The sequence below is a fragment of the Mesoplodon bidens genome, assembly GCF_964165515.1.
Source record: "Mesoplodon bidens genome assembly, chromosome: 15".
Lineage (NCBI taxonomy): Eukaryota > Metazoa > Chordata > Mammalia > Artiodactyla > Ziphiidae > Mesoplodon > Mesoplodon bidens.
The window spans coordinates 26,506,723-26,527,699 of NC_138171.1; the positions used below are offsets into that span (position 1 = coordinate 26,506,723).

Consider the following 20,977-nt stretch of genomic DNA (forward strand, 5'->3'; position numbering starts at 1 on the left):
GCTAGGAAAGGCACGCCTGTCCTGCAGCATTTAGCATGAAAGTTTTTACCTCTGTGGATGCAGGGCATGGCAGAGATGTCTGCGGCACGTGACTGCCGTGCGATCCCTTTGTTCTCTTCCCAGGGTTCTCCTTGAAGGCCACACAGATATCCTGGTGTTCCACCCTCAGGGTGTAGTACACATGGTGTCCAGGTGGCCACAGCTCACCAGAGGACAGTTCAAGGTGTGGCTCTGCAGACCTTGTGTGGTTTGAACTCTGGTTGCTACGGGCCCTCTCCTTTCCTGTGTACATCTCTGCAGTTGAGATAGACTGATTACAGGACCCAGGTTTGAACAGCACAGGAGAGCACAATCCATTTTTAAAGAGGGAGCATCCCTGAAGAGTTTCTCTGGGTTAATTTTATGGTCACATTGGGCCAGGTACAAAGCTGTTGGTTACCCGCGTCTGCCTGTGAATGGAGGTGGGAGGCTGGGACCAAGGCAGGCCAGGCACTGGGCAGTTTTGCTGTTTAATCTGAGTTCGTTAGTTATACCTTGACTTTAGGAAAGCTTATTCCGAGTGTGAGTGACAGCCTTAGCATGTTATTTTGCATAAGATTCTGCATCTCTTCTGATGGTGGTTATTACCTCGGGGGACCCCTTCTGTAACCTGAATGGATCAGAGGGACAGGAGATAAAGAACAGATTCCTAAACACAAAATGTCCAAACGCAGTGGGTCTGAAGGGAAGAAATGACCATTTACAAGCCTCTATGTGGCAGATGCCTGACTTACGTTCTTACCTGAGCCTTAGAACATCCAACTAGGACTTTTTAGGCTCATTTTACAGGTGAGAGGAAACTGAGTTTTTTTTAAATTAATTAATTTATTTTTGGCTGCATTGGGTCTTCGTTGCTGTGCACGGGCTTTCTCTAGTTGCAGTGAGTGGGGGCTACTCTTAGTTGCGGCACGCGGGCTTCTCACTGCGGTGGCTTCTCTCGTTGTGGAGCACGGGCTCTAGGCGTGCAGGCTTCAGTAGTTGTGGCATGCAGCCTTCAGTAGTTGTGGCTTGCGGGCTCTAGAGTGCTCAGTAGTTGTGGTGCATGGGCTTAGTTGCTCCGCGGCATGTGGGATCTTCCCGGACCAGGGCTCGAACCCGTGTCCCCTGCATTGGCAGGTGGATTCTTAACCACTGCGCCACCAGGGAAGCCCAGGAAACTGAGTTTTAAGAGGTGAAGAAGTGACCTGCCCAAGGTCACCAAGCTGGTTAGGGGGCACTTTCCATCTCACTTATCTAAAATATTATCTTTCATCAGATTGTCTTCTTTCTCTCTTCCTTCTCATCAAATTTTATCAACTTTTTCCAGAAGTATCTGTGTTCTGGCCTGAAATAATTTTATGAGCAGAGAGGTCTATTCACTTGTAAGCAGCGAAACCCATCATTATGCCTCTGGGACTCAGATTATTGAAATCTGGAACTACCCACCCCATTATATTTCTAAAAAATATACTTTTTAAAATTAAGTATAACAGACACAGAGAAAAGTACACAAATTGTAAGTGTTCAGATCAATGGCTTTTTATAAACTGAACCCACCCCCGCTCAAGAAATAGAAACCCAGTTGTATTTTTTTTTTCTTTTCTTTTCTTTTTGCGGTACGCGGGCCTCTCACTGCTGTGGCCTCTCCCGTTGCGGAGCACAGGCTCCGGACACGCAGGCTCAGCGGCCATGGCTCACGGGCCCAGCCGCTCCGCGGCATGTGGGATCTTCCCAGACCGGGGCACAAACCCGTGTCCCCTGCATCGGCAGGCGGACTCTCAACCACTGCACCACCAGGGAAGCCCCCCAGTTGTATTTTCATTCTTAAGTTTCTTTTGTTTGTTTTTGCCAATGTGAACCTCTGGTTAGAAGTGTACTGTAACTGACCTGTCATAATATTTGTCCCGTGCAGCTCTGTCACGGCAGTATTTGAAGATCTCCAAAATGCTGGTAGTTACAAGTCAGCTAATGAATTAGTCACTGATGAGCCCAGGACTTCAGAGGGGGACTTCAGATACCCTCAAGACAGAGATAACAGTAACTTCTAAGAGGGTTTAAGAATAGCAGTCATGGAATTTTACAGCTCATCTCATAAGTGAAGCTCAGGGAGGTTGAAGAGTTTGCCTACAATCTCACAGCAAGCAGGACCAGCAAGCTGCTCTTCCTACACAGGCGCGCGTGCACGCGCGCACACACACACACACACACCCCACCCAGGTACCTGCTGAGAAGTCCCCATTGCAATGGATGCAGGGCCAGTGAGGTCACCACCCAGGGTCATCACTCATGGACGCTGCCCACTAGCCCTAGGGTTTGGTCCCTACGTCCCAGATGCCCTTCCTTTCCCACCTGCTCTCGAGTGGGCCACTGGCAAAGAGATAGCCCTGCTATCCTGTCATGGCACGTTGAGAAAGTTGCTGGATAAAAGCAAACCCTGCCTGTGCCCAGAATGTATTGTGAGTGAGTGTCCCATCCAGTGTGCCCTCGATTCTCCTCAGACGACAAAGACCAAAGTCCTGAGCCAGCTCTGACCCTTACCAGCCACCATCCCACAGGCAGGTCCTGACCCTAATGGTCTCCCAGGCTTGTCGCGATGTTCAGCCCTGTCCTGGCTGGGGGAAGCTTGGCAATCGGCAAAGCACTTCTTAATGACAATATTTATCCAGCAGTTTCTGTGGCCAGGCTTGGTGCTAAGTGCCGCACACACATTTCATTTACTCCTCTCAGCAGCTCATGGGAAAGATGCTTCTGTTATGCCGATCTTCTAGGTAAAGGACCTGAGGCTCAGAAAAGCAAAATACCTGCTCAGGGTCACACAGCCGCTTAAATGATGGGGCCCCATTGAAACTGGAGAAGTGTGTGTCTAAGCTACCCTGCCCGGCTGCCGCTTATAACCACCCAGTCATTCAGCAGCTGTTTATTGAGCCTACTATGTGCCAGGCATTGTGCTCAGTGCTGGGGAGACAGCTGTGAGCCCCCAGAAGAACACCCCCTTTCCCCCTCCAAAGAGCCAGCATTCTTGAGTGGGATCTTTTGGGGAAGAATTGTCTTGGAGATTTGTGTTTTGAGCACTTGTAGAGAAGAGTCTGCCTCCTTTTCCCAAATCCCCCCTCCCAAACACTGCTTGCTTTTCCTCTTTGAAACCCCCAGAGCCCTCCAAGTCTCCACTTCGGGACATGATGGCTGAAAGCCCAGTGTCCCTGAGATCCTGGCACACCTTTTTGGGGCCAGCTGACAGCACTCGTGCCAGCCCAATAAGAGGCTCGGGGGGTCCACGGTCACCCCACTCATGTGGCCCTGCCACCTCCACGTGGCCTTGTGTCTGTTATTTTCTACATCTCCACACACACAAAGAGCCCGAGTGCTGTTGCTGGCGCTCAGCTGCTGGAGTGGGGAGGTGGGCAGCGGTGAAAAGCTTTTCTGAAAGGCCAGGGCGAGGCAGGAGTCACCCAGGTGATCCGAGCTGTTTCCCTGGGACCCTAGCCCAAGACCACAGCGAAAGGTTACTGCTAATTGGGGAGCTCTTGATGGGGCCGCATCTATTTAGCACCGCCCCCCTCCCCAGAGACTTCCAGGATGGTCTTGGCACAGTGTGTGATTCGAAAGCTCCCTTCTGAGTCTGGCACAATCTGTCTGAAATTGTGAACATGGTGGCTCTTGGTTTTTTAATTTGTTGTTTTTCTCTGCCCATTGTTTCTGGCAGATTTAGTAGCAGCAGCCACCCTTGACTCTGGAAGCCCCCTCCCTAGGGCCCTCTCAGCAGGCTCCTGTCCCCCAGCCCCCCAGACCTACCATCGGAGGCCTTATGGGGTCACCGAGCAGCGGTGTCCCTGCCCCTGACCCACTGCCCAGCCACAGGGCCCACCTCTCACCCTGCCATCATCCCTGACACTAACACAGCTTGTCCACCCTGTCGCAGGGGGCAGATGGCCTGTCGGAGCCGGAGGGCATCTCTCTGAAGCGGGTCGCTGTGGTGGAAGATTTCTTTGACATCATCTACTCGATGCATGTGGAGAGCTCAGCGGAGCCAGGCAAAGCCCCCAAGCACGCTGGGCAGAAGAAAACCTACCGAGCGGTGAGATTTCTGTCTCTTTGCCTCTGCTGGCAGCCCCAGGCCTTGGCAGGAGGCCATGGGCTCCGCACATGTTGGGCAGGGGGGTGGGGCAGGGAGCTGAGGCGTGATGAAACAGCCTTTGGGGACCCAGGGGGGCACAGGGCAAGGGCATGGCAGCCAGAGATGGCTCATGGGGTGAGGGGGCGGGCTCTGTGGTCTGAGTACAAAGGAGAAGCAGGTTGAAGGGAGTGAGAGGGAGGGAAGGAGAGGGATGAGGGAAGGAGGAAAGCCCTCCTCTTCCTGGTTTCTGCTTCACTCCATCCCCCCAGCCCCAGCCTGGGGCCGCAGTTGGGGGTGGAGTGGCTAGATAATAATAATCATCAGAGCAAATGCTTCCATGGCATTTACTGTGTGCCAGGCCTGTCCTGAATACTCCCAATGTGTGAATTCATTCAGCCCCCTACGACCCTGTGAAGTCAGTGCTGGAAGTTCCCCAGGGGAAGTCTGAGGACCTGGGCCCCACCCTCTAGGAAAGCACAGTTCGATTTGGGGTGGGGAGGCTGAGAGCAAAACCAAGATACGAGAAACAGAAATGTGTCCAAGACTAGCTTCGAGGGAACAAGAACCCAGGTACGCCTGGTCGTTCAGCAAAGGCCCCTCCAGAGACCAACTTTCAATGCTAAGCCAGGGGGACTTCATGGAGAAGGTGGCAGGTGAGCTAGCAATCTAAGCTTTGGGTAGGCAGGAGAGAGCAGAGGCGGCAACCTAGGGCGGGAGACCTCACACACGGGGGCAGTGGAGGGGATGGTGGCCAGAGCGGGAGGGGCCTGCTGGGTTCTGGTCCTGCCCCCCCATGGACCCCCATTGCCGTGGCTCATGCACAGCTCTGAACCACTTGTCTGGCACCCACCACTAAACCAGTAAAGCCAAGCACTTTATGTTCATTCAAGCCTCACAGCAGTCCTGTGACAGAGGTGCTGTGGCCCATTTCACGTTGAGGAAACTGAGACCCAGAGAGTTAGGCTACCGCCCTAAGGTCACACAGCACTCTAGTGGCAGTCAGCTCTGTGTTGACTTTCTCTCTGGCTTCCTAGAGACCTGCCCCTCTGTGATGGGGCTACCTCACCCAAAGCGGATGCAAACCCTCCAAGTTCTTTTATAAATAGCCTCGGAGTGCAGCGGAGGTGGCCTGTATAAGTCTATAATTTCCCTATATGGCCTGATTTATTTATTTATTTTTTTTGTGCGGTACGCGGGCCTCTCACTGCTGTGGCCTCTCCCATTGCGGAGCACAGGCTCCGGATGCGCAGGCTCAGCGGCCATGGCTCACGGGCCCCGCCGCTCCGCTGCATATGGGATCTTCCCAGACCCGGGCATGAACCCGTGTCCCCTGCATCAGCTGGCGGACTCTCAACCACTGCACCACCAGGGAAGCCCCTGACTTTTTAAAAAAAAAAATCCAATAATCTGGTTTGTCCTTGTCCTCAGAAGATGGCCTTTGCTCTAAATGAGTCTTAAGGATGGACCCACATGACAAGGACCTCAAGAGAGATGAGCGGTCAGGCTGAGGGAAGCAGGAGATGATTGTACTATCTGCCCCGACCTGTCCTGCTTCTCAGCACTTGTGCGTTGGGCAACGGCTTGTGGGAAGGGAGTTCTGAGGGTATTTCCACCAGAGGGTCATAAATGAAGGGAGGGATACCCGAGCTGGGGCCTGTGTGGGCCCCTTGGTACTGATGCAACCCCGCACACTTTCTCAGCATTGAATTTGCCTCGCTGGGAGCCGGCACGTACCAGGCTCTGCGCTCAGCACGTCCCCCCCACCAGCTCTCTGAGCCATCACAGGATGAAGCAGGTGCTACTGTTACCCCCATTTTACAGATGAGGAAAACGAGGCTCAGAGAGATGATTAAACCTGGCTTGAGGTCATCCAGCTGATGTTCAGAGCCAGGCAGCTGTCCCAGAGCCCACACCCTGACCACCACACATGCCACCTCTCTACAAACCTCCTATGGCCAGCTAGTGGGGTCCACTGACTTGCTTGTCAAAGTAGACAGTCTTGGACCAACCAGACCTCATGATTTCCCTGGTCCCCAGGGTGCCCAGCCCCAAGTCTCACCCTCAGGCACTTCCTGGGTGTTTACGAAGGCTGGGGTCTTCTAGCTCTGTGCTGCGGAGAGGGCGGGGCTGGCTGCACCCGCCAGGCTCTGCGTCTCTGGGCCAAGCGGACGTCCAGCCCTTGGCTCTGCGCTTCCTGGCTTCTCGTCCATATGCCCGCCGCGTGCCCCACTTCCCGCTGCCCAGCCTGGAGCTGGCACATGACTGGCAGCGAGCCAGCTGGGCTGCGTGCAGAGCTGGAATTTCAGCAGCAGGGCCAAGGCTGAGGGAGCAGGCCAGGCCCTCCTGCAGTGGGTGTGAGGCCAGGGGGGCCGCTGTACCCCCTTCCTCCCCCGTGTGCCTCCTCTCCCTTCCCCCCTCTTCTCCATCTGTCACCCTTCTCATTGCCACCCTTTTCCTTTTGGGGGGATGGGGTGGTGCCCGCATGCTTTTGTCCTCTTTTCACCTGCTCCCATTCTCCTCAACCTAAGCCTGGCTCTTCAGCCCCATCCATGCCTGTGGAAAGAGACCCGCCCCCCCCACCCCCAAGGAAGCTCCGTGCTGATGGGTCCAGAGGGGCACAGCCTGGCGCTGCGGGCTTTGCATCAGGCCCTTAGGAGGGGCGTTTGGACCTGCCTGTGTGTGCTTTACCAAACGTGAATCCTGGGACTGCCTTGCTGTCTCTGGGGACACCTGGGACCTTCCGGATTCTTACAGGCCTGGGGTGCCTGAGGGAGCTGGAGACTGGAAGGGAGATGGGCAGGCTTGTTCAGGGCATTAAAGGAGGCACCTTCTTCAGTGGGAAAAGGACTTTCTAGGGATCAGAGAGGGCAGGTAATGAGCTTTCTGAAACTGGAGGTCTCTGAGCCAGGGGTAGATGGCCGTTTACGATGGACAATACAGGGGAGTCCCGTCCCATCTTGGGCAAGAAGCCCTTGCCTTACTTTGCTTCTGATGCAGCATGACCTGAGGTCCAGAGGATCCCAGGGAGTCTTGCCAAGGCAGGGGTGTGGGTTCTACAAAGTTCCCTGAAGCCACATAGAGGACTGGTCCTTTTTCAAGGGGTGTTTCTGGTGTCTGCACCCATCTGAATTAGGGTGATCCCCTTTGCTTCCTTCCTCTTTCCCAGGGTGCTAGATCGGGTTCTGGAGTCCTGATCTGGCTGCCCAGACCACTTTGGAGTTGGGGCCAGATGTGGTCAGCAGCTGCTCCAGGCCCACCACGTGCTAATCCACCCGCAGGGCAGAAGGAGGATCTTGTAAAGTGGCGCAAATCCCCCCAATTGGCCTCATCTGTCTTTGTTGACCTCTGAGTTGGGGACCGAAAATGGGGCCTTGCAAGTCAGCAACTCTGCAAATAGCTTCTGCTCTCCCTGCCAGCGAAATCTCACTCAGTTTTTACTACTAAGAGAAACGTAAGAGGCAGATTCATGTATGGGTTTCAATGTCCAGGCAGGAGGCCTGAGAGCAAGGCAACAGACAGTCCAGGGCCGCCAAGGGCAGCTGGGTGGGGACAGGGGTCCTGGAGCTTCCCCTCTTAAATGCAACAGCTCCATCTTTATCTGTGTCATGTTTTGGGCTTCAGGATAAGAGTCTATTTCCAGAACACTGTCTGTAGCTCTAAAACTATCTGAAAACCACCATCCTACTGACTAGGGCATCAGCTGGGATGATCCTCCTTGTTTCAACTCATCCTGTGGGTCCTGTGGCCTTGGGCATCTGTGCAGTCAAACAGAAATGGAGGTCCCATTTCTCATGTGGACAAGGCAGGAGCATGAACCAAAAGATGCCCACAGGAGGTTGAAGGCCCCAGTGGGGGAAGGCATCGTCCTCCATTCGGGTCCCTGCAGCAGCGTGGAGCTGGACTCTGCACTTTACTGGCTCCCCGGGGAGCTCTTAGTGAGGCTGCAGACATTCCAGCCACGCAGGGCAGGGCTTCCCTTCCGGGCCCCCTCGGAGAGCTCCAAGGACTTCTTACCCACCTGCCTTTGGTCCAGCCCACCTGCCCATCCATGGGACCCAGGGCCAGAAGGCGTGTGCCCAGTGCGCCACCTCCCTGTGGCACTCCGGCCAGCCTTTGCATACTGCTGGGTCCCTGCCAAGGCTGGGAGAGCTGGGGCTGCCACTCCGGCCCCTGGGCAGGACTCTCTCTCGTAACTGTCCCTGTGCCCACAGTGGGCCAGGCGGCAAGCAGGGCCTCTGCCTATGCCACAGGCAGCCCTCAGCAGAGCAGCCCACCCAGGAAGGCTCTCCCTGAGCCCTGCAGAAACTGTCTCTGCCCAGCGGCCGGTGAGCTCCGGGTAGTAAAGTAGGGCTTCTTTCCCCATGGTGTCACCCTTCCTTTCCCAGCAGACTTCAACCCTCTTCCTCCACGCCCTCACCTCAGCTCTTCTGGGGCCTGACCAGAGAGGCCACACCTCAGGCACCTAGGAGGTCACCTGCTGGCCCAACTGAGCCTTGGCGCTCTGCTTGGCACAGTGGGCATCCTCCCCTCTTGCCCATTGACTCCTGCAGCCATCAGCCCCTCAGCAGGACCCATCCCTCCCAACCCCGCAGGTCCAAGAGGGACCTGCCACCCCTAAGACTGCCAAGGCAGCCCCTGGCTGGGGATGAAGATGTCCGTGTGCGTGGCAGGAGAGCCTCGGCCTTCACGCCCTCCCATCCACCGGCTCCAATCAGAGAGCAGGGCTTTGCCCTTGTCCCTGACCTCCAGAGGAAGGCAATCAGGGAATTTGGAAGGGAGATAACTCATCAAGGAGACTGCCTGCTCCGCAGAGCATCAAATCAGCTGAGAAATAACCATTGTGTCACCAAAATCAACTCTGCATTTGTAGCCGGCCACCAGGCAGGAGCGGCCCCTGGAGCTCCGCAGGCAGCACAGCCTAAGCCGGTCTTCTGAGAGCCTGGCCGCAGCCGGGGTTGGGGGGGGGCCCTGGCACCCCCCCAACCCCATCCACTCTGCCTCACCCTGCCCTGCTTCCTAGCCACCACAGAGATGGGGCTGGGCACGTGTCCACCCCGCAGGAGCAGACCAGGTGCGTCCTGGAGAGCGGCCCCTCCTACTGTGGGCTGACCAGCACCCTTGGCCAACTTTCCCGGCTGGGCTGCGGCGAGAACGGCGGAATGCTAGGGTGGTGCTGCCCCTTAGTGGAGAGGAGCGGGAGGGCCCGGGCTCTGGGAACCGTGAAAACCAACAACTGGGCGGCCACCGGCCTCAACCAGGAAACCCGGGTCCAAGAGGTCCCTCTGGCCCCCTCAGGCAGCCAAACCAGGACCAGTGGGTTTCCCCAAACTCAGAGCAAGAGGAGAGGACTGAGCTTCTGGGCCCACACCCCGCTCTTCCCCACTCCCCCACCCAGTCTCTTTCTTGTGTCGCCTCCCATCTCTTTCACCTTCCCTCCCACACTGCTTACTCTTTCTCCCGAGCTAGGGGAGGCCCTCTGGAGACAGCTATGGGGCGTGACCTGGAGCTTGGGTTCTAGTCTGGCATTGCTCTAAGGAGCTGTGTGATCTTGAGCGAATTGGTTCACCTCTCTGGGCCTCATAAACTCACCTGGAACATGGGGGTCCCTAAGAGTCTGTCCAATTTGAAAAATCGGACCGCTTGGCATCAGCCTTTCACAGCTCTCTTGATCTGTGAGTAGATCAAGGAATAGCCTGTAGAGCTTTGGGTTCCGTTTATAGGCCCGGAGCCGGTAGCTTTATAAGTGAGGCTCAGTTTCTTCATCTCGAATTGTGGAAGTTGTCTCCTACCCTAGACCAACGTTTATCAAGTCATTTTTCAGTAGTTGCAATGATATGTTGAGAGGAATATTCCCAACTTATGAGAACATAGGTTAAAGACTAGACGATGTTTCAATGTTTTGCTTTTTCAATTTTTAAGCTTCTTTAATTTAAAATTTTAAAACTGCTGGTATTCTGCAAAAGTACTGACTCATTTCCATGGCTGAGGCTCTAAGACATCTGCTCCTTGCTCCCCAAATCCCTAACCTTCCTGGCAAAGGCAAAGTGCCTGCCACCAAAGCACAGCCCTTGGTGAACCGGTGACCAAGCCGCCTCCCCATGGATCCACGTAACAGCAAACCTCCTCTCTCCCCCAGATCGCCGAGACCTACGCCTTCCTTCCGCGAGAGGCTGTGACCCGGTTCCTGATGAGCTGCACAGAGTGTCAGAAGAGGATGCACTTTAATTCCAACGGCCTGGAGCCCAAAGGTAGGGGAGGAGGTGGGCGTGCTGGAGGCTCAGGGGAGGCTCTGCGGGGAGGGGCTCTCCCCCAGAAGGGCCTGTCCTTTGCTGGCACGGACAGAAAAGTGCATGGCCAGCAGTTGTCACAATTCCCAGAGGCCAGTGTGGGTCCATGGAGCTACTCAGAGAGCCTCATTTTAGGTTTGTTTTTTTAAAAACTTTTTTTAAATGTCAAGTTTCACTTAAAAACCAACAGCGCATTCCTACTGCCCTTCAAGACTCTCCTCTCCCACCAAGGTTCCAGATGGAAATGGCCACCTCGCCCCATTCCCTAAGCTCTGCAATACTCACCTCCCAGATCTCACCCCAGGCGGTGTGCACGTGGATCTGGTCTCACTGACCCGACTGTACAGTCTCTGAGGACAGGAGCACACCCCCCACTGCGTGCACCCTCCTACCCTATAGCCACCCACCTGCCATTAGCAGGCCTCCCTAAGTATTTGTCCCCTGCCCCCCACCTCCAGTGCACACCCAGGAGACCTGTGCAGATTCGTTAGAATTGAAAATGCCCAGGGCTTCCCTGGTGGCGCAGTGGTTGGGAGTCCACCTGCCGATGCGGGGGACGCGGGTTCGTGCCCCGGTCCGGGTGGATCCCACATGCTGCGGAGTGGCTGGGTCCGTGAGCCATGGCCGCTGAGCCTGCGCGTCCGGGGCCTGTGCCCCGTGGCGGGAGGGGCCACGGCAGTGAGAGGCCCGCGTACCGCAAAAAAAAAAAAAAAAAAGAAAATGCCCAGAGTACTTGTGATCAGCCGAAGGTGGTCCCTTAGACCCACATCCAAGCTCTCCAGCTCTACCCTGCCCAGTGAGACGCAGCAAGGACCCCCGCTTCAGTCTCCCACAGCCTGTACCTGAACATCCCAGAGGCCTCCAGTAAGTCTAGACCATCTGTTCGCAGGTGGCTTTGGCATAGCGAGACAGGCCGCTATGTTTGGCTGGTATGACTGTAACTCAGCACTGAGAAATGATGCCCCGGTGGGTGACTTATCAGGGCTTCTAGGCATCAGGCCCGCAAAAGTTGCTGAGGTCGGTGGGCATTTGCCTGAGAATGGGAACAGACTCGGAATGAAGGGTGAGCCATTTACTCAGGTGGTGCCCAAGTGGTGTCCACCAAATACGTGGAAAAACCAACAACGAGGCCCAATGACAGCAAAGGAATTGGAGCATGGGTGTCGAGTGAGGTTTTCCTCCTAGTTGGTAGTACCTGATACGACTTCTGACAGCAGCCACCTCACCAAACCCAGAGGCTTTCCTGTCCTTGGGGGCCATTAGGCCCTGGCCACTTCACTGAGCTCACTGGATGGCCACTAAAGTATGAGGGACAGGAATTAATCTAGTTAATCCCTCATAAGTGCTGGGTTCCTGGTTTAAGAGCAGGGGCTCCAGGGCCGCACTGGGTGGGTTCAGATCCCAGCTCTGCTGCTCAACAGCCGTGTGTTCTGAGCAAGTGACTTCACCTCTCTGAGCCTCAGTTTCCTCATCTGTGAAATGGAGTTAATAATGCACCTACCTGGTGGCGGGGGGGCAGGGTTCTGATGAAATCTGAGAGTTAATCCCTGTACCTGGCACAGGGCTACCATGCAGGAGGAGTGAGCCATGGCTGTGGCAGTTATTGTGATAACATGTGGGGCCTGAGTGAGGCCCCTGCCCCACGTGGCCTGGCCCCCACTGAGCAGCTGCAACCCCTGCACCAAGACAGCACTTGGTACCTGCCAATGGGCCAGGAGGCTTTCCCTGCTGCATTCCCCACCCTGCCGGGTCTGGGTCCCAGGGACGCGGGCCCTGGTGGTGGCCGCTTGGTCCCTGCCCGCCCGTCCGCCTGTCCCCTCCAGCGCTGGCCTAATCGTTTCCATAGCAACTGGCAGAGTCAGACACAGAACCTGGGGGAAACAGAGGCAGGCCAAGAGGGGCTGTGTTTGTGGGCTGCTCTGGGGCGTCTGCAGGCTCTATTCTGTTCCCTTCTCCATGCTGGTGGGGAGGACGAGCCTCACCTCCCGGACTCGCCAGTCGAGGCAGCGAGGTCTCCAGGGCTACAGCTCCGCTCCTCCTCATCTGAGGAGGATGCCGAGCACAGCAGCAGCTTGCTGCTTCTCCTGCTGCCACCGTGCCCCCACCCCCGGGGGAGGGAGGGGGGACCAAGGGAGGTGGAGAGGCAGAGAGCACACGCGCCAGCTTCGTGGGTTCTGGGCTGGAGCCTCTCTGTCCAGGGGCTCGCTCCAGCAAGACAGAGGGCAGTCAGAGTAAGGCTGCGCCGTGCCCATCCTTGCCTGTCCTCGGGCAGAACGCCACTTCCCTGTCCCCAGGGGTGGAGCTTCCCGCGCAGGGAGAGGAGGAGGTGCTGAGGGCGCAGGAGACTGTGTGGCTTCAGTGTCTCAGGACGTGGGCTTGGGACCTGGCAGGCCTGGGTGTGCCGCCCTGCTCCCTGCTGTGTGTCCCTCAGCAGGTTCAGGGACCTCTCTGAACATCAACTGCTCATAACAGCTCCTATGATCCTGGGAGGGCTCTGTCCGTGTTTACAGCTAAGGAAAGGAGGCACAGAGAGGTGGAAGGGTGAAATCACTTGTCCAAGGTCCCCAGAAGGCAGAAGAACTTACCTTCCCATCAACAAATGGGAGTAATGCTTCCCTCCCTTTTTTTTTTTTTGTCCACGCAACGCAGCTTGCAGGATCTTAGTTCCCCGACCAGGGATTGAACCCAGACCCATGGCAGTGAAAGCCCAAGTCCTAAACACTGGACCACCAGGGAATTCCCCCATCTCAGGGTTTTCATGAGGATGCAATTGAATTAAACGAGCCCATTCTGCCAGGCGCCTGATGTAGTGGGTGCCTAGGGAGCATCGGCCTCTCCCCCACCCTACCCCCATGTTGTTGTACCACCCAGGCACAAGACTGCCAATGTCCAGGTGTCCCACGGGGAGATGCACGGTCAGTCACCCACCCAGGTGAGCACCCTGGGTCCACAACCTGGCCGCTGGGCAAAAGGGAAGGGTTTGGTTTCTGGAGGCTGCCAGTGGAGAGCCTTAGAGGCTGAAAGGCTCCCGTGTTTGCTTGATGGCCAGAGGCAGTAGCGCCTGGACCACCCTCACCAGCTGGCAGGTTCTCCCTTCTCCTGCCCCAGCTGAGAGCCTGGAGATCCTGTCTCCGCCTGCCATGCTGGCCTCTCTGGATGTGGTCAGCTGCTCCGACCGCTCTTTCATAGGCACCCCTGCTCTGCCAGCCTTCCCTCCTCCCTCGCCCGCCCTCCGGGAAATCAGAGCCTGCCCCAAGGCCCAGAGGCAGGCCCCAGGTTCCTGTCCCAGGAAGGTGGGGCCAGAGGGGGCCAGGGAACAGGATGGAGACTTCTCGAGGGGCTGCTGGGAGGACACCTCGCTTCCTGGCCTCATGTTATAAAGAAAGAAAGGAAGCAAAGCAGCCTCCCCTGCTCAGTGGTTTGTCCCGGCACGGGGGCGGGGTGGGGGGGTGGGGGGCTGGACAGTCCTGTGCCCTCCCCCAGCGCCAGAAGCACGAACAAAGGAGGCTGCCGAGGATCAGGAAGCCCGAGGATGGGAGATTCCAGGGCCTGCCGGCTCCACTCTCCTCTTCCACCAGCCCCTGAGTCTGGACTGGAGGAGGCAGAGATGAGAACTGGGTGTGCCCTGGGCCCAGCTCTGGCTGCAGGGGTGAGGGGCCTCGGGAGCACGTTTCACGTTTCTTTGATGTGATGGAATACTGTTTGCATGGCTGCAGACTAGGAGTTAGCAGCGGGCAACGCCGCCAGTCGCCTACTGAAGGGTCCCTTCCTCAGCGAGAGCCATCCACTCAGGTGGCAGCGCCTTTGCAGCCGGGCCCAGATTCCTCTGTGGTTTCCAACCCCCTCCCTGCCTGGCCCCTCCAGACCCCCCGCTTCCTGTCCTGCCCCATGTGACCCCATCCTGGCTCATTCCTCTGCCCCTGAAGTCTCTCCTGTGCTGGCCTGTCCTCTCCCGGCTCTCATACTCACTCGCTATACGACCTGGGGAGGTCGCGTAGCCTCCCCACGTGTGGTTGCCTCATCTGTAAAGTGGGGTCATTAACACGAGCACCCACCGCACGGAGTCCTTGGGAGCTCCACGCAGGAGGGTCTGCGTGGCGCTCTGGGAGGACTCAGTGGCTGTCGTCTGCGTGATTGAATGGAAGTCCTGTTGAGATCCCCTCTCCACAAGGCTGCCTGGAGCTACTTCACAGCCCTGTGAGCTCTTCCTCCTTGGAGCGCTAATGGACTCACCATCAGTCCCGCCCTGCTGAGCACAGACGCCGTCCCTACGCCCTTCCCCCCACCGTCCCCACCCTGAATGCACACACATCAGTGCTCCTTGAAGACTTGCTGACCTATTGATTCGCTTCCCTGGGAGAGAGGCTTTTTCATCTGAGCCAGCCCCAGGCCTGGCTTCTCTAGTTCCAAATCTGAGCCCCATGGCAGGCTGGCCGCCCTCGAGGCTCCTCTGTGCCAGGCCTTCGTCATGCACACGTCCTTCAACCCCCAGCTCTGACCCCGAGAGGTCTCACCCCGGCATCCAGAAGCTACAGATGTCTCCGGACGGAGGAGTTCTTCCATCCTGTAGGGGGAAACTCATGAGAATTGCCACCTTGTGTTCCACCTGGAGGATCCGGGCCACCACCTCAGCTGGAATTTGCATCGATTGGCAAATGTCCCTGGAGCCCAGCTGTGATCAGCTCTCGGCTTGGCCCTGGGAGAACCTCTACATCGCTGGTTATTTTCAAGGCCTGTAAAACTAGGACTAGTGCTTGGGCTGGTGTCAGTTTTTCTTGGCAAAAAGGTGTCGAAACATTTCTTTGTGTGGTTCCTCTGCTTCTCTCACCAGCAACCTACTGGGTTATTTCAGCTCCGTGACCCTTCCTAGCTCCTAACTCACCCGTGGTCTCAGGTTACTTGTAGTGGCTCAGGCGTGGCCACTGTATTTGTTGACCACAGCGGGGACCTGGCCTGCCCGTCAGAGCCCAGGGAAGCCACTTCTTCCTTGTTCGTGTGTCCACTTTAGCTCATCCCCTATCCCCCCACGAGCACTGGACTCCATGGAGCCCCCACTGGCCCTGCTCCTTAGCTCTTTCCTTGTAAGCTGTTCATCTTCATGTGTGTCACTTACCACCCCCGGAACCATTTGGCTTCCCGCTGCCAAAAACCCTGCCTGCCTGTCTTCTTGCTGTGGTGTGGCCGAGCTCTGGCCTCCCACAGCCAACTCCCTGGCATGTTCCCTCACCTGGAATGTGTCCCGCCCACCAAGGTCCCGCCTCCCCGACAGAACCCTCACTTCTGGAACTGCAGATGCAAGCATTTCACTGCACACCGATCTCGGATGGATTCGTGTGTGTGCCCGGGATGTCCCTGCGTCCCCAGACGAAGGCATCCGGCCTCCTCTTCCCGAGCTCTCCTGGCTCACCTCTGGGCACTGGAAGCAGTTTCTGATCTGTGGACCTGCTGTGGAGAGAACAGGCCAAGGAAGACCCCTTCTCCCGCCCCCCAAGAGTGCCTTCCCAGCCATTGTGGTTTTTCTCCTAAACCTAGCTATACCTGGCTTTTTTAAAGTTACCTTTTCGTAAGTAGTCATGGCTTTCAGGCAGGACACGGGTGACCATCAGTGAAGGAGCACAGTGTCCGGCCTCCATGGACAACAAAACACAGAGCGTCGCCATGGCAGCTGGTGAAGTCTTCATTTGAGTCTCTGACTGGCGACCCTTAGGGTGGGGGTCCCTTCTCACCTACCATGTTGTCTAACAGCTTTTCAGCAGACAACCACGTCTTGGAGGAAATGAAATGGAAATGGCAGAATCCTCCATCTGAAGACCCACATTCCAAAACAGGAACCACGGCTCTTTTGAGTGACATCATCTCAATGTGGCTGCAATGTCTGCCTCACATATTGTATCCAACCTCATGGAGCTGCGGAGGCCAGGTCCCAACACGCCCCTGGGTTGAAAGAGGTCACGTCTGGGTTGGTGGTGGGGAGGCAAGAAGAAGAGGACCCAAGGTCACAAAAATGCATTTTAGTTTCCCCACAGCACCGGGCATCTGTGCCAGAGGGGCCAGTGTGCACTGGTGTTAGAGAACCCCTCTGCCACAGACCAAGAGGAAATCCCTTAATAAAAAGAGAGGTTTGGTCCATTCCAAGCCAGTTTCTGAGACATTTTATTAGTGACATTTACCTCCTCCTGGACAAACAGAAATTCTGCGTAAGACAACATAGCTTTAAAAAGCAAAACAAGGAATTCCCTGGTGGTCCAGTGGTTAGGACTCACCGCTTTCACTGAGGGGGACTGGGTTTGATCCCTGGTCAGGGAGCTAAAACCCCACAAGTCGCATGGCGCGGCCCAAAGGAAAAAAAAAAGAAAGCAAAACAAAGCTCTGCATTTTTATGAAACTTGATAAGAAATGTTATTCAAGCTGTACAGTCACCAGAAGGACACCACCCTAAGACGCATGGACCCTGTATTCTACAGGGTTGTTTCTATCTGCACCAAGTAGGAACTGCCCGGTGCCCTTTGGGTAGTTTCTCCCCCTTGTTTGCAGGGGCCTTTTTTCTTACTTTGTGTGTGTGTGTGTGTGTGTACATCCTTATTGTTTTTTTTTTTCAATACACCTTTATTGGTTTTTTTTAATACATCTTTACTGGGGTGTTTTTTGCCTTTTTTCTTTTTTGTGACAAAATATTTACAATACAAAACGTGCCATTTTAATAATTTTTAAGTGTACAACTCAGTGTTAGTTACAGTCACACCACTGGGCAATCATCACCGCTGTCTGTTTCCAAAACTTTTTCATCACGCCGAACAGAAACTGTGGACCCGTGAAGCAGTAACTTCCCATTCCCAGACATTCGTCCCTGGTAACCTCTCTTCTACTTTCTTTCTTTTTTTAAAATTAATTAATTAATTTCTTTTGGCTGCATTGTGTCTCCATTGCTGCGAACTGGCTTTCTCTAGTTGTGGCAAGCGGGGACTACTCTTTGTTGCGGTGCACGGGCTTCTCATTGCGGTGGCTTCTCTTGTTGTGGAGCACGGGCTCTAGGCACATGGGCTTCAGTAGTTGTGGCACGTGGGCTCAGTAGTTGTGGCTCGCGGGCTCTAGAGTACAAGCTCAGTAATTGTGGCCCAGGCTTAGTTGCTCTGCGGCATGTGGGATCTTCCTGGACCAGGGATCGAACCCGTGTCCCCTGCATTGGCAGGCGGATTCTCAACCACTGCGCCACCAGGGAAGCCCTCTTCTACTTTCTGTCTCTGTGAATGTGCCTGTTCTAGATGTTCCATCCACGTGGAATCACACAGTATTTGTCCTGTGGTGTCTGGCTTCTCTCCCTCAGCAGAGCGTTTTCAAGGTTGCAGGGGCCTGTCTGGCCTGGGCTCTGGCTCTGGAGCGGCAGATTCTGCAAATCCCTGCCTCTCTCCACCTCAGCCCTGTCACCCGCTCCCGTCCAGCGCATCTCCTGGGCGCGGTGCTTGTGGTGACGTGCAGGCTTTGGTCCGTCCGGAAGTCGTTCCCGCTTCTCGCACCACTCAAACCCCAGCCCGTGAACAGAACTAGGCACCAGGGGGGACATGGGTCAAAGGCCTGGCACCCTTGGAGACAGGGGGAAGAGGCAACCAGAGAACAGGTAACCAAGACTATTCCCTGGACGGAGGGTGAAGCCAGGTCAAGCGACTAAGTGACGAAATGAGGCCCCACTTCGTGTGACGGGTCCCAGCAGGTGACTCCAGGGTTTCGAGCTTGGTCACAGCAGGAGACATCTGAAGGGGAAGCTGGACTGGAGAGAGACGTGACGGGCTCCATCGAATCATGCTTCTCGTCTTCTTGACTTATTCCTGTGCCATTGCAGTCTCTCCTAAACGGCACCCACAGTGGCACCCAAGATGCAGAACACAATGGCTGGGCAGTGTCCACTGCAGGACCCTTTGCAGAAGGCAGCATGGCCAGACATTTCAAGAGTTTCCGAGTATTCCTACCCTTTGACCCACAAATTCCATGTCTTGGAGTCTGGTCTAAAAAGGAAACGATCATAAATACAGACCAATATTCCTGCACAAAGATGTTCCCTGCAGTGTTTATAGTAACCCCCAATAGCAAACAGCCTAAGTAATCAATCATAAAGGAATGACTTAAGGAAAATATGATAAAATAGTACAGGGCTATAAAAATTATATTTGCAAAGCAAAACGAGATTTTTGATGGTGGGGGAAATGCCTATGAGAAAATGTTAAGCAAAAAAAAAAAAATTTTAAGCAGACTGTAATTCTCTGTATGCATTGTGATATCAAGTATGTAAAAAAGAGAAATCACAGGGAAAAAATAAACAAGCATATGCCAAGCTTCTTGGTGCAATTATGGTTTTTAAAATTTTACTTTCCACACTTTGCAAATGCTCTACAAAAGGGATATGCGTTACTTTGATGTTCAGGACAAGAAAGCAATAAATGGGAGGAACAATGCTCCTCTCTGTGTGATGAAAGAGGAACTAGAATTTGGGCATACTGGAGGCCTGGCCCAGACCTGCGAGTGATGTGGTCCCTGATGGTGCTTTGGGGGGATACCGTGGGGGATGGGGGATGGGGTGGGACAGTGTGGCACGTGAGCTGGCTTAGGCCGGCGTTGGAAACTTAAATGACTTCAGGGGCCTGGCAGGCATCATCGTTGAGTGAAAGTGTGCAGTGCAATAGGGAGCGGTGGGGACTGTGGCAAAATGGAGCCCTCACACCCTGTCTAAAATGAGCGGCTGCTGCTCAGCTGCAGTGGGTGTCTGCCACGTGGGAGTGAGGGCCCTGTGCAGCCAGACCTTCCATTTCTCAAAGGAGTCAGAAATCCCTGGTTTTCAAAGGTGAACTCTCTCACTAAACACTGGCACTTAAGCGTCATGCAGTCCACGTCCACGGGCCAGGCACGGCGGGCGAGCCCCCAGTCAGCGACCTCCGGCCTCCCCTCCCTCCTCCTCAGTCCCTGTGTTGGGTCCCCCACGTGGGTGCCAGGCTGCTGGTGGCCCACGGCACAGGCTGAAAGGGGCTTCCTTTTCTTCTTTCTGCCAGAAAACGAGCCTCCCTCTCCTCTGGTCTCCGGGATTATCGATTACAACATGCCCCTCACCTCTACGTACCTGAAGCAGATGAAGTTGCGCGTGATGAATTCCCAGGAGCAGGTAAGGCGTCTGCCCCCCTCACGCCCCCACTGGAGGCGCCCTGACTTGCCTGGATGTGGTTGATGCTTTCCTAGACGTAGGGCCACAGCCTGTGTAAACACACTGGAAATCAAAGAGGCCCTTATCTGGTTATCTGGGCCATGCAGTCCAGGCTGAGAGGGGAGGGAAGGAATGTGTTCCTAGTTAGAGGGTCTGCCGGGTCTTCAGTGAAACTTTCCTTCAGGGCAGGGGCAAGGAAGGGGGTGGGTAAGAGCTGCCCACCTTGGCTCTTGGGTTGTTCTCTCTCTGCTCTGCCCTTTGTCTGCTACATCACTCGGCTCCTTTCCCCCGAGAGAGGGGGGGCCCTTGCTGCCTGCCTGTGGCTTCTGTCACCCTTGGGGCCCAGACAGGCCAGGAAGATGGGCCTTGGAGGGTGGCCTGGGTGACATAAGGCCCTGGGTTCCCCCTCCCCGGCTGTCCAAGACTCCCCAGCTGTGGATTGCCCAGGGCTGTCAGGCACCATGGAAACAGGTTATGAAAAGAAAACCCCTCCTGCCTGCCTCTCTGCACAGCCCACCTAGCCCTTTGCAAGGCAAGTAGCCTGACTGTCTTTCAGAGAAGGACTAGGTGAGTGCCACCCCCTCCCTCCGCCACTGCCCCCAAAACTGGAGTAATAATGTCTTAACCTCTCACTTCAAGTTTTTTCATCTGTTGTGACATATGAACCTACTGTATCTTTGAGGCCTGCCAAGGGGAATGGGTTCTTTCTCCTCCGTTGAAAGTCTGACTTCCAGCCCTGGGTGCATTCCGTCCTGAGTACGGCTGGTCTCCTTGACAACCTGAGCGTGTGTCCGCCCAGGGGGTGATGGCTCTGCAGTCAGCTCAGGACGTGCTCAGGTGGCATCTGGGGCTGTGGCACCCAGTTTGAGGATCTGAGCTGGTTGGCTTGAGTTCTGCACTCCCCTGAGGAGGAGGCATGGTGTGCCCTCCCATCCTTACAGCCTCCAAAGGTCAAATGAAGTAAGCTTCGCTCTGGGTAGTAGAGCTGTCTGCATTTCTTGTGTCGTTTCATCTGAGATGGTCTATCCTATGATGGTTGCATCCCTAAATAAGAAACTTCATGTACTCATAAACGATGTCAGTGGGGAAAATGGTGTTGGGTTTTCAACTCACAATGGCAAAGTTGTTTTTGTGCAGGAATGCCAGTTATAAGGGTGTTGCTTTTGTTAATAGTTATAAAATCTAAACACCACCACGCAGGGTGAAGAGCAGAGGCACTCGAACAGCCAAAGAGCCAGAGTACAGCCCCATGGCTCTTTCTTTTCTACAAAATGGCGCTCCATCCAGCTCACCCCCAGAACCAGTAGTGGTCAGTGTAGCCCACTCTGTGATCCCTCATTAATGGATTCTGTTATGTTTCATTTGGTATAC

The 20,977-nt window shown here is 55.2% G+C and overlaps 1 protein-coding gene across 1 annotated transcript in view; it reads left to right on the forward strand.

The window, feature by feature from the left end:
* The window catches only part of NOL4L (nucleolar protein 4 like), a gene marked incomplete at its 5' end in the record, with an annotated part of 130,731 nt that overhangs the window by 47,502 nt on the left and 62,252 nt on the right, over positions 1–20,977 (forward strand). The window contains 3 exons of the mRNA XM_081256553.1: positions 3,938–4,093; positions 10,269–10,380; positions 19,458–19,567. Coding sequence (XP_081112679.1) covers positions 3,938–4,093; positions 10,269–10,380; positions 19,458–19,567 — 378 coding nt within the window. The remainder of the gene's footprint in view (positions 1–3,937; positions 4,094–10,268; positions 10,381–19,457; positions 19,568–20,977) is intronic.